This window comes from Mobula hypostoma, chromosome X2, assembly GCF_963921235.1.
Source record: "Mobula hypostoma chromosome X2, sMobHyp1.1, whole genome shotgun sequence".
NCBI classification, from domain to species: Eukaryota; Metazoa; Chordata; class Chondrichthyes; order Myliobatiformes; family Myliobatidae; genus Mobula; species Mobula hypostoma.
In genome coordinates, this window is record NC_086129.1 from 37,210,617 (window position 1) to 37,224,482 (window position 13,866).

Genomic DNA, 13,866 nt, shown 5'->3' on the forward strand with positions numbered 1-13,866 from the left:
GAGCTCTGAATCACAGTTAATGGGAAGGCCAGACAAAGCTGATTAAAATTCACTTGTGCATCTGTGGTGTGGGAGCAAAGTGGGAGGTGTGAAGGTTGTGAGTAGTTCAGAAAAAGAATGGTGGATGCATTGTAAATATGGAATTGTTCTTTGACCTTCAGCATATAAAATGTTGTGTAGTGTTGGGTCAAGCAGGCCTCTTCCTCCGAAGGGGTCTTGGTACAATGCCTGCAGTGTCTCATTTTGTTGAATAAAGACACTACTTCATATCCACAAGCTGAAACTCTCCAGTGACTGTTTACTCGACAGCAGTAAAACCAGTTATGTGATACTCATATCAGTGACATGACAAGGGTCAAGAGAAAAATAACCCACTAGTATTATATGTCGACAATAGTTCTGCAAAAGTAGAGAAGTTTTTTTTGCTGCCTCAATACTCGCAATCTACTTCTTGGCCAGAAATGGATGGTGACAGTGTGGAAAGTAATAAACCCTCATTAGAAGTTCAAGCAGACATCACTTTGCAGCAGACAAATAACTCACATCAAAAAGGCCGTATCATTTGTAGCAAGGATGTAGCTCTCTACCATTAACGTCAGGAACGGTGGCTGGCTTCTGCGCTGATAATACACTCGTCCTCCATTTGGGATGAAGCCAAACCTTCAATACAAAAAGTCAACAGGTAAAATGTTTCTACTTGCTTCCTTCTTCCTGTAACCTAATTGAATTGAGTTGACTTTATTATTTACATCCTTCATATACATGAGTAAAAATCTTTACATCTCCGTCTAAATGTGCAATTCTAGTAATTTATAATGTACAACAGAATAGTCAATATAACATAGAAATACAGTTGCTGCAGCATGAATTAATCTGTCTGATGGCCTGGTGGAAGCAGCTGTCCCGGAGCCTGTTGGTCCTGGCTTTTATGCTGCGGTACGGTTTCCCAGATGCTAGCAGCTGGAACAATTTGTGGTTGGGGTGATTTGGGTCTCCAATGATCCTTCAGGCCCTTTTTACACACCTGTCTTTGTAAATGTCCTGAACAGTGGGAAATTCACGTCTACAGACGCGCTGGACTGTCTGCACCACTCTCTGCAAAGTCCTGTGATTGAAAGTAGTGCAGTTCCCATACCAGGTAGTGATGCAGCCAGTCAGGATGCTCTCAACTATGTCCCTGTAGAAAGTTCTTAGGATTTTGGGGCCCGTACCAAACTTCTTTAACCATCTGAGGTGAAAGAGGTGCTGTTGTGCCTTTTTCACTACACAGCCAGTATGTACAGACCATGCGAGATCCTCGGTGATGCTTATGCCTAGGAACTTAAAAGGGTTCATCCTCTCAACCCCAGATCCATTAATGTCTTATAGGGGTTAGCCTATCTCCATTCCTCCTGTAATCCACAACCAGCTCCTTTGTTTTTGCGACATTGAGGGAGAGGTTGTTTTCTTGACACCACTGTGTCAGAGAGATCACTTATTCCCTGCAGGCCACCTCATTATCATTTGAGATTAGGCCAATCAGTGTAGTGTCATCAGCAAATTTAATTAGCAGATTGGAGCTGTGGGTGGCAACACAGTCATGGGTATACAGTGAGTAAAGGAGGGGGCTTAGTACACAGCCCTGATGGGCACCTGTGTTGAGGGTCAGAGGTGATGGAGCCCACTCTTACCACCTGCTGGCGATCTGACAGGAAGTCCAGGATCCAGCTACACAAGACAAGGAATTTTGACTTGTTCTACAGAGTTTGCAATGTTTAATGGTGATCCTTGTGATTGGCAGAAACAGGAAGGCAAAAACGAGGCCGTGTACAAAGGAGGAAGCACACAACTTGAAACTGGTTTAAAAAAAAGGAGTCAAATGTCAAAACGCTAATTTCCAGGAGGTCCAAGATGGAAAAAAGTATAATCTCATTTTACCGAGTGAAGTTTTGATCTTAACCCAGTTATCCGATGGATAATGCACGCAGAGTCCTCATCAGGAACCTTTTACCTCTCCTCACCTGCCTATCACTTACCCCTAGGTTCTCTCCTTCCCTTTTTCCTATGATCCACTCTCCTCACCTATAGGATTCCTTCTCCAGCTCTTCATCTTTCCTACCCACCTGGTTTCACCCATCACCTTCCAAGCTAGCCTCCTTCCCCTCCCACCTTTTTATTCTGGCATTTTCCCCCTTCCTTTTCAGTCCTGATGAAGGGTCTCAGTCCAAAACATTGACTGTTTATTCATTTCCATAGATGCTTTCTGACTTGCAGTTGCTCCAGCATTTCGTGTGTGTGTTGTTTGGCAACAATTAGTTTGCATTTATAATCGCATCTTTAACATAGTTAAATATTCCAATAGGGTTGAATTTGGAGGGGGGGGGGAGAGAGAGAAAGGAGAGAGAGGGAGATCGTGGTGGTGGTGAATCAAAATCCGTAGCAAATGTTTTTGAACAATTTAGGAAATAAAAAGGTCAAATCAAACACAGAAAATGGATGTGAAAAAGTAGCTGAAATGAGATAAAGGTCAGGGACAGTAAAATCTCCCAGCTCCAAGGTGACGTGCATTTGTGGAGCACTTAGAAGTAAAAAGCAACTAGGCACTTTGCTGAAGTACAATCAATCAAAACCTAACAGAGTCAAAAGTAAGGAAAGAAATCAAATATTTGAGGTAGGTTACAAGGATCATCTTAAAAAGCTTTATGGAGGTAATTCTACGTAAAAGGTTGCCAAGAGTACAGCTGAAATTTGCACAAGATTAAAGCTAGCAGATAGTAAAGAACTTTAAACTGGATAGTAAAGAACTAGATGGTAATAGAAATCTCAGAAGGCTGGAGGTGGTTACAGAACACTTGTTTGTAGAAAGGTTCTACTCAAAAATCCACACTCATAACTGCTGGAGAAGTAACTACACAACAGAGTGCTGGTGAACGCAGCAGGCCAGGCAGCATCTCTAGGAAGAGGTACAGTTGATGTTTCGGGCCGAGACCCTTCGTCAGGACTAACTGAAAGAAGAGCTAGTAAGAGATTTGAAAGTGGGAGGGGGAGGGGGAGATCCAAAATGATAGGAGAAGACAGGAGGGGAGGGGTGGATCTAAGAGCTGGAGAGGGGAAAGGATTATGGGATGGTTAGCCTGGGGAAAAAGAGAAGGGGGAGGGGAGCCCAGAGGGTAGAGAACAGGCAAGGAGTTATAGTGAGAGCGACAGAGGGCAAAGGAAAGAGAGAAAAAAGGGGGAAAAATAAAAAATATATAAAAAATATTAAACAAACAAATAAGGGATGGGGTGTGAAGGGGCAGAGGGGCATTAATGGAAGTTAGAGAAGTCAATGTTCATGCCATCAGGTTGGAGGCTACCCAGACAGAATACAAGGTGTTGTTCCTCCAACCTGAGTGTGGCTTCATCTTTACAGTAGAGGAGGCCGTGGATAGACATATCAGAATGGGAATAGGATGTGGAATTAAAATGTGCGGCCACTGGGAGATCCTGCTTTCTCTGGCGGACAGAGCGTAGGTGTTCAGCAAAAACGATCTCCCACTCTGCGTCGGGTCTCACTAATATACAGAAGGCCACATCAGGAGCACTGGCGCAGTATATCACCCCAGCCGACTCACAGGTGAAGTGTCGCCTCACCTGGAAGGACTGTCTGGGGCCTGAATGGTGGTGAGGGAGGAAGTGTAAGGGCATGTGTAGCACTTCTTCTGCTTACAAGGATAAGTGCCAGGAGGGATGGGGGGGTTGGGGGGAATGAATGGACAAGGGAGTCGCGTAGGGAGCAATCTCTGTGGAAAGTGGAGGGGGGGGGAGAGGAGGAGAGGAGAGGGAAAGATGTGCTTGGTGGTGGGATCCCGTTGGGGGTGGCAGAAGTTACGGAGAATTATATGTTGGACCTGGAGGCTGGTGGGGTAGTAGGTTAGGACAAGGGGAATCCTATTCCTAGTGGGGTGGCAGGAGGATGGGGTGAGAGCAGATGTGCGTGAAATGGGGGAGATGCGTTTGAGAGCAGAGTTGATGGTGGAGGAAGGGAAGCCCCTTTCTTTTAAAAAAAAAGGAAGACATCTCCTTTGTTTGTCCTGGAATGAAAATCTTCATCCTGAAAGCAGATGCGCAGATACGGAGGAACTGTGAGAAGGGGATGGCATTTTTGCAAGAGACAGGGTGGGAAGAGGAATAGTCCAGGTAGCTGAGAGAGTCTACTATAAGCCTACGGATAGTGCAACATGCACACTGCCCCTCACATTTTACCTGTGGACAAGATGCAATGTCAGTGATGGTTAATTGTGTTTGCCAATATCCTTCACTTCCATCCCACCTCTGAAGTTGCAAGATACAGGAGTACCCCTCTCCTGATAGTGCAACATGCACACTGCCCCTCATATTTTACCTGTGGATAAGATGCAGAAAGTTTTCAATCATTCCTTTAGCAGTTTTACTCATCTCGGAGATTAAAAGTCCTTTTATTATCCAGTAAGAATCCCTGAGGAGAAAAAATAATGTTCAGGACATCCAACACTATTTACACTCCCACACGAGACAGAATCAGGCCTGATGTTTCCAAACACACACAAGCTGCAGTACATAAACTCCCCAATCATGAGAGAATTACTGAGCCTGTCTACTTGCATGGATATTTCAGGAGAAACTTTGTACATTCCCACAACTGAACTTCTGCTCCAGCTTTGACAGAATTATTGCCATATTTGCCACAGATTGATGATTTTTAAACACAAGGCTATAATGGAACAGTAGTATCATTAAGCAGTTTTAAGGATAGCAGGGTTGAGATACATCTCTACCAGAGGTGGTGTAAGGTGCTCCTTCCCTCTGCTAGCCTGCAGGTCCCCCTTGGGCAAGGTGTAGCACCTGCTTAGCCCCCTGGGTCAGGGTCACGTGAAGTCATGGTTGCATGAGCAGCTGGTGCACATCACAAGCCCTGGTTATGCGACCACTGAACATTATTGATAATGGCTGGGGTCACCTGTCTTGTAACGACACTGCCCATAAGAGGACAATAGAAACCCACTTCTGTCAAAAAAAATTTGCCAAGAACAATCATGATCATGAGACATGGCACATAACGAATGAAGATAAGCAGTCACTCTGTGTTTTACACATTCCTTCTTTTGTATTGGTCTTCTGTCATTTGAATCAAACATCACTTCAGCAGAGGCAATGTGAGCAGGTTTATCTGTGCAATGGTAGAAGAGCAACAGCAGATCCAATGATAAGAATCCAACTCTTATGGTAGTCACCAATTTTGCATCTTTGTGTTAGCCCTGGCTATTCCAAACAGGACTTTTCAGAATCCTACATGTATCATTTGATGGCAAACTAGTTCTAATGAAAAATAGGAGGTAAAATGAAATGCCTCAAAACAAATCTGGATGCCTATCTTCTTGTAGCATATCAGCTCCAGTGTCATGATGTTTAGCATCGGCAGGCAACCCAACCTTCCTCCTCACTATACAACACTCCACCCACCCATCCCTTACAAACGCACACTTTTGCAGCAGAATTCTCTGATATATAGAATAAAGATCAGAAAATCAAGCTAATGTTTGCCTCCCTAAAATTACAGTTTCCAAGGTAATTGTGTCACACAGGAACATGGTGAGACTAAACTGAGCTGTAGCTTCTCCATCTGATGCCACAGAGACAAGAATGAGGAAGGCCTTTGAGAGGGAGGGGGAAAAAATTGTCACAGAATAAAGAAACACAGGGTATCCTGCAGAAATCCCCAAAAGCAAAGTGAAAATGCCCATGAGTTCTTACCAGTAATAATATTCCCTGAAGCGACCACCTGGCACGACCACTGGATTGGGCACGTAAATCTGGGAATACAGCTCTGGATGTGACTGCACATCCACCTTAATCTGAAAGGATTGACAGTATACTCAAGTTCAGATGGAATGATATCTGCTCAGTCTAATAACAGATCTTACATCAGCCACATGATACAATTATGGCCCCAATGTATTCAAGATGACAGAATGGAAGTTGAACAGAAAATGCCCGTGAATCCACTTCAGCATACAATAAGCCTGTTGCTGCTTCTTACCCAGGATTTCCACCCAATCACGTGTACCTCGATTATTTACTGCAAAAACATCAATCAGCCTTTTATACCATTAACCATCTTCAGTTCTCAGTACTGTGAAGAATTTTCTCCTCACCCAAGCCTAAAGAGCCTACTTCCCATCTCAGAATAAACTCTAGAATGCAGAGCACCTCTTATCTACACTACCAATCCCTTATGTTCTAATAAGCTTCCTTCTCACTTCTCTTGATCACAGCTTGAAGCAGCTAACTTTATCCATTCCTCCCCTCTCGCTGTTGCAGGAGCGATATAGTGAGAGAGTGGGCCTGTTGAGGTGTTGTGTTGAACAGTAGTTTTTGATGGACTATAGATCGAGAGGTCTTTGGAGGCTTGCTATTGCTTGCGTGGTGGGTGATGCTTTTTGCTGGAACAAGTGGGGAGGGGTTAATACTTTTCTGCTGCTTGTGGGAGGGAGGTTTGGGGTTCTAATGTTTTGTTATTTATTCTTTGTTTTTTTTTCCTCTTTTGTGGATGTCTACAAAGAGTAAGAATTCCAGGTTGCATACCGTATGCACTGACATTAAATTGAAGCATTGAACCACTGACAGAATTACCCCTTTGTACCAGTCAGCTGGATACTAGCAAATATCTGGTTTTGCTGGGTTCCAATTAATTTTAAAACTGTGTTTAGGTTCAGGCCATTATTTATCCAAATAGATGCCTAAATTATGCAATTCATTTTTAGAAGAATTGGGCTGTCTCACACACTGCATAAAGTTGCCGCCTAGATGTGTAAAATGCACAGATAATGGGCTAAATTCCTTTAATGTTACAAGACAACTGTTTCCAGGAACTGGAGTGAGGGGTGGGGTGGGAAGTTGATTTCTAGAGCTTGGAGGCAGGAGGAAACTCAGGAGTTTATACGTCACATGAAGGATGTATGACGTTCCTTCAATATGCATGGGAGCAATGGCGCTTGAATGCTTCTTGTACCAATGACTGTTGGATCACACTGTTGGATGTCTTTTTCTTTTCCTCTACTGTCTGTTCAGAAAGAAACCCACAAACAGGCTGTAAATACAACTCCATGTTACCTTTCTCCCAAGAGATTTCCATAAAGCGTGCAGTTCTGTAGCCCAAATTTGCAGATTCTCATCAGAAATCCTCTGGAGGACTTGCGGCCTGCAAGAGTGAGTTTTTAATTAAAGTGTGGGACTCATGACCTACATTTACAACCAGAATTTCTCTCAGCCTTCTCTCATGTTCATTTACAAGGCTTCAGGGCCCTTTTATCATTTATTGAATTGCTTTCCCCAAGTTTGGATCCTAGACTTATAGAATTGGAGTTTGAAGAGAGGAAAGAAAGTCAAAGTCAAAGCCACAGAATACATTTAGCAAGCAAGAATGAGAATCTTAAAACCTATATGGCACTAATATAAACTAATGAGCACAAGGATACCAATGTATAGATTGACAAATGGCTTTATTCCTGCATTTTATCTTTTTCATTCCTTTGCATATCTATTCCAGTTGTTACCCCAGAACCATCAAGCTCCTGAAGCACAGTGAATAACTTCACTCACCACAACTGAACCTACAATCTACAGAGTCACTTTCAAGAACTCTTTACAACTCACGTTTCCAATGTTATTTTCATTTCAAAGGTTCATTTATTATCAAAGTATGTATGGCATATACAGTTCTGAGATTCATCTTCTCCAGATAGCCACAAAACAAAGAAAACCATGGAAGTCAGTTCAAACAGAAATAGCAAACCCACATTGTACACTGGTTGTTTGTCAGTCTTTGTCTGTTCATGTATAGTCTTTTGTAAAATTCTATTCTATTTGTTTCCTGTAAATGCCTGCAAGAAAATGAATCTCAAGGTAATGTATGGTAACTTTGATAATGAATTTACTTTGAATTTATAGCAGTGAGCCACATCTTATTACAGGCCAGAACAAAGCTAACCGTGATTGCCAAGTGGCAGTATAATACATCTGGGTAGAAGTCCATGTGCCAGTTCATTTTGGCGACCTTTGTTCCTCAGAGTGCAACAGTCACAGTTTCTTACAGTTCACTGATATATTTTTTATAAACTGATTTCATATCAGACTCCTGTGCAGGGTACAGATTTATAGTGTCTTATCACATTCCAAAAAAATTTAAATACTTCATGTTATTCCAATAGATTGCAAATTAAGCAGAAGCAAATGGCATTTTGAACCCATGAGGATCCCACAGACAGTGGGGAGAACACATCAATTTTTTTTTTGTAACAATTCTGTTCTTCAAAACGTCAGCTGAACAGACCGCCATGACTTCAAACAAACCACAGCATTGCTGGCTATTTCAACTGCAAGTAAATAATTCCTTGCTGTTATTTTGAAGAGCAGAGAAGTTTCTCAACGATTTGGTCAACGTTTACCCTTAACTACATCGAAACAGCCATGTGTTCGTGGAATTTTGCTGATCACCTGCCATAGTGACTACAATTCAAAAACACTATATGTTTAAGTAGTTGCAAAGTGCAGAGAAAATGCACTGTAGTTACAAATTTACTTAACATCTGAACTAAAGGATTGCACATTCAGCAGTCCAGCAATCCTTTACTACATTATGTTGAACTTGTATCTACAAAGTTTGTAGATTATCTGGAATTAATATTAAATTAACTTTGGGTGACTCATTGTTCTTCTGTATCAGAACTGCTACTTCTGTAATCATCATTTTGGCTCCGTATTTCTTTTGCCACCAGTTTGGCCTGCTGGGAATATGCCACAATCCTTCTAGTAACACAGCGAAAGGAGGACAATCTGATTACTACATTCACTTATTTGGTCTCATCCAGATCTATACCTTTAGTTTGACCCATCCCTTCCCTCCCTATCCTCCCCCCACCCCACAACTGAGAACCAATTTTTCTCCTTTTCACATTTCTGATGGAGATTCAGACCCGAAACATTAACTGCTTCCTTTTTCATGGTTCTACCCAACCTAAATGTTTCCAGCATTTCCTATTTTTATGTCAGACTTTCAGCATCTGTAGCTGTTCTGATTTTCATGTGCTGTGTTAGGATTCAAGTTAAAACTTCTGACTCATAAGAAAGAGAAATGCTACCAGTTGAGACAAATGGGTCTTAAAAGAACATAATGAGCCATTTTTAAGAATTCAATCTGATGGACAAAACTGGGCATGTTAGGATATAGAAATAGGATATTTGGCCCTCATTCCTGCTTCATCATTTACCATTTGTGTTACCCAATGATACACCTGTAATACTGAGCCAGGAAGAAAGAATTACTGTACTGCTTTGTACCCACTTGTCTCTCCAGTCGTCCGGTATCCATTTCTCAAACTCCTGTCCAGGAGCTTCAAAGTATTCTTGGATAAAATTGCTCAGCTGCTGCTTTGTTGGCTTCCCGACAGGGGAGGCAGTGGTAAGGTTTTGGAAAGCTTCCCAAACGATGTCTTAAAATTTTCAATGAGGAAAGAGAAAAAAAACGACGCAAATTACATTCAAATTTTTAAAAACTGAATTATTAATTCTGTGGGTCTGACCTGAGTGAAATATTAGTGTGCAAAACATTATTACAACAGGTAGATACTAATTAGTGTTATATAGAAATGCACAGACTTGCATCACAAATATATTAGCTTCACAAGTAATCTACAATGAATGCTTATGCTCTACATTTACAAACCTCCTCACACTATAACCTTAACTTAGTGTTACTTATCAATATTAACTTATCAATGTATTACTTCCTTTTTCATTTTTAATATAGCTTCCTATTAAATGGTAGCGGCATGGTAACACAGTGGTTAGCACGACGCTTTACAGTACCAGCAACCCGGGTTCAATTCTTGCTGCTCTCTGTACGTTCTCCCCGTGACCGCATGGGTTTCTTCCAAGTGCTCCAGTTTCCTCCCACAGTCCAAAGACCTACCGGTTGGTAGGCCAATTGGTCATTGTAAATTGTCCCCATGATTAGGCTAGGGTTAAATTAACTGGCTGCTGGGTGCAGCCTGTTCTGTGCTGTATCTAAATAAACAAATAATGCATACAATATGTCTGGTGTGTTACTCAGTCACACTGACAAGTAGGCTATAATTTCTATGTGTGGACCTGTGCTCAGACAGCCAATACAAAAGCAAAGGCTGCAAGTGGACTTGGTCCTTGGGTGAAAAGTGCTCATTATCTAATCAAGAAAGCACGAATGGAATTGGATTTGCATTGAATACCTTCCACACACAAACTGTTCTTATAATCACTTAGGAATTGTCACGGGCAAGGTTTGGAAGCACACCAGGCAAAACTTTGAGCAGAACAATTTATATTAAATGTCTTTTAGTAATGAACATCGCAATGCTGGATGACTGACCACACCAAGGCAACAAGACAGTGGGAAGAGTAGCCCAGTATCAGCCTTAGAACTTTTGCTATGACAAACTTCCTACACAAGTCTTTTATAACAACTTTCACATTTTGATTTAGTAAATTAAAGTCGAGTTTTTGGGAGGAAATGCTAATACTTCATCAGTTAGAGAATGAAGGCTGCTGTAAGGAGCTTGCAGTCATCTCTAAAACTACACTAGCACAAGTCCTCAGATCTGAACTACAAAGTAGACAAAACCTTCCAGGCTTCCAAAGGAGAAAATATTTTTGTACATTTTTCCAAGGATAATTGCTTCTCAGTGAAAATATTTTTCAAGTAGATCATTTTGCAAAAATTAGTCTTCATTCCCACTTGTTTATTCCTCTCCATGGATGCTGCCTGACCTGCTGTGCTCCTCCAGCATTTTGAGAGAGCTGGAGAGCACAGGACACTTGTGAACAACAGGAATTCTGCAGATGCTGGAAATTCAAGCAACACACATCAAAGTTGCTGGTGAACGCAGCAGGCCAGGCAGCATTTCTAGGAAGAGGTACAGTCTCTTACTAACTCTTACTTACAAATCTCTTACTAACTCTTCCTGCAGTTAGTCCTGACGAAGGGTCTCCGCCTGAAACGTTGACTGTACCTCTTCCTAGAGATGCTGCCTGGCCTGCTGCGTTCACCAGTAACTTTGATGCAGGACACTTGTGAGTTGGTTTTACAAAAGCTTCTAACTGCTCAAGCACTGGACAATGATGGTAAAGAAAACCAAACCATGTAAAAAGGGATCAGGTGTTTGTTTAACAATTTCAGATGGAAAAATAGAAAAACAATTAATATTTTTGAAAAAGATAACATATTGATATTCAAAAGGACCACGTTGCAGGAAGTCTACATGTAGCTACAAAAGCAATAAGGCAAAAGGTACTGTCAGCCTTAATTATGCAAAAATTGGAACACAAAAATAAACAATTCTTAATATAATTAATGCACATTGAGAAAGCATAACACTTTCAGTTTTAGCACTATTCTCAGGGAAAGGAAAATAATTGCTTTATAGGAGGCAAAGATTGGCTTGATGAATTGATTTCTGAGTTGAGGGGATTATTCAGTGAATAGAAATAAAGTATCTTGCATTCCCTTGACATCAGACTCACTGAGACAAGCTTCAAGAGGATTTACAAGGTAAATACTTTCATGGCGAGTCAAGAGCTAAAAATTGAACAAAGTGTAGCCCCTTTAAAAAGCTGAGACGGGGAGATCACTGAGTGAAATTCCCTTTCCCGGGAGATAGGGGCAAGGACTCCTCAGTTGTTAAATGTAATGGAGATAGGGATCTTTAAATATGAAAAGGGAAGCATGATCTAATGGGGAAAACATACGAAGGTGGGATTGATGAACTCCAGTTATTTTCTTGCCTAGCAGCAGAGTACTTTAAGGATAATGACTACTCCTGCTATTCATCAAGTAGGGAACTGAATTCATTATGTAAATTCTATTTGAAAGTTGCAACTTACTTGCAGATTTCATTAGAAACTGTCAGAGGAAACACAAAGCTACAAAAAGTGGTGACTTCTACCTGGATTCTTCTTCAACTTCATATCCACAAAATATTTGTCATCATCGAAAATTTTGGCAATCTGCACTTGTTCCAGAAGCTCTCCAGTACAATAGATATGGCTTAAGGAAAAACAACAAGAAACTGCAGAAGTCATTGGTATTCCAGAGCTTATTCTCAAAACAAAATCAAGTTATATCCTACAGTAGGTACACCTGTTCGTACATCATAAATAACTGCATTCAATGACTCTCAAGGCCATTTTAAATTTGTCCAAAATCCCACCTGCCAATGCAAAAATTGAAATTAAGACCATTTAACCATCAGTTAAAGCCACTGCTGTAAAATTTCTGCTCAGTCACTTGGCCCACAGAAAGATGAATCAGCTTACAAAACAAAGGTGTGGCTACATTTGGATACCCTGCTTAATGCACTAGAGGCTCAATCAATCTGACTGCCTGTACAGATGTACAATTTACCCAATCATGGACATAATCCCATCAACATTGCTTTTTCCAGAGTTTGTGTTACCTCTCCTACTACATTCATGATCATCATTATTGTGCTGTGTGGCAATCATTGTCCCGTGACCATGATGGTTCTTGGCAAATTTTTGTGCAGAGGTGGTTTGCCATTGCCTTCTTCCGGGCAGTGTCTTACAAGACAGGTGACCCCAGCCATTATCAACACTCCTCAGAGATTGTCTGCCTGGTGTCAGTGGTCACATAACCAGGACTTGTGATCTGCACCAGCTGCTCCCATGGCTTCACATGACCCTGATAAGGTGCTACGCCTTGCCCAAGGGTGACCTGTCAGCGCCTTACACAGACAAACACTAAAGAAATGGCCAGGTTGCCCCCACCCCTGACGCGCCAAACAAAGCACAGGGAGGAACTTTACCTTTTAACCTACAGGTTATCAGATGCTGACATCACATAACACCGTATTCATATCCTTAAGCAAATCCCAACCTGAATGATTGGCTACATCGTTCTCAATGTCTAAATATCAACTCAAATGTATGGCACTAGCAAAAGACTACAAAATTAGAGAATCAGATGAAACCCCAAAACCATTCCTATGGCAGGTATTCAGTAGGAAATTGGCACCATAGTAGCATAGATGGGCAGCATGCCAGCATAGTGGTGGCGTAATGCATGGCAGCACCAGTGTTCGGAATATTGAGATTCAATTCTGGTCTCTGCCTGTGAGGAGATTGTACTTTCTCCCCATGTGGGATTCCTCCCACATTCAAATAGATAAATTAAGACATACATGTTAGAAAGTTGTGGACATGCTATTTTGGCACCAAAAGCAAGGCAACACTTGCGGACTGGCTCTAACATGTTGCAAAAGATGATGCAAATGATAACGACATTTCACTGACAACATACATCAAAGTTGCTGGTGAACGCAGCAGGCCAAGCAGCATCTATAGGAAGAGGTGCAGTCGACGTTTCAGGCCGAGGCCCTTCGTCAGGACATTTCACTGCGTGCCTTGAAGTTTCAATGTACATGTGACAAATAAAGCTAACCTTTAAATTCACAAGTTTGCGATTATTCTATGAAACAGTTCAGTTGGCTCAAATTCAACTCATAGCTTGCTTTCTCCTGATCTGTTTTAGAAGTGCACACACAGAAAAGACCAAATTTCAGAAATAATAACCCTTCTAATTTTTCTTTTGAAGATGTATGCAGGGGTTAAAAAAAAAATCAGTAATTGCCTTAATAGTATATCGGCAAAAATACAATAATCTATTATTGATCATTTGATTTGGCATTTGGATAACAAGGTTTCCTAAGCTCCTATCTGACTCACTAGATCTCTGACTCTTGTACCCCTTATGCCATTCACTAAGAAATTATATTGCTGCGTAAATGTCTAAAAAAAAGTGAACTGAACAAGTGTGCC

At 41.4% G+C, this 13,866-nt stretch overlaps 1 protein-coding gene across 2 annotated transcripts in view; it reads right to left on the minus strand.

Moving 5' to 3' along the window:
- Positions 1–13,866, minus strand: part of treh (trehalase (brush-border membrane glycoprotein)) — a 48,757-nt gene that overhangs the window by 22,503 nt on the left and 12,388 nt on the right. The window contains exons 3-8 of one of the 2 annotated variants that reach the window (XM_063038737.1): positions 11,976–12,076; positions 9,341–9,488; positions 7,111–7,198; positions 5,752–5,852; positions 4,364–4,456; positions 544–660 (exon numbers count right to left, since the gene is read on the minus strand). In XM_063038737.1, the coding sequence (XP_062894807.1) occupies positions 544–660; positions 4,364–4,456; positions 5,752–5,852; positions 7,111–7,198; positions 9,341–9,488; positions 11,976–12,076 (648 nt within the window). The remainder of the gene's footprint in view (positions 1–543; positions 661–4,363; positions 4,457–5,751; positions 5,853–7,110; positions 7,199–9,340; positions 9,489–11,975; positions 12,077–13,866) is intronic. The other variant, XM_063038738.1, reaches the window with a different exon arrangement.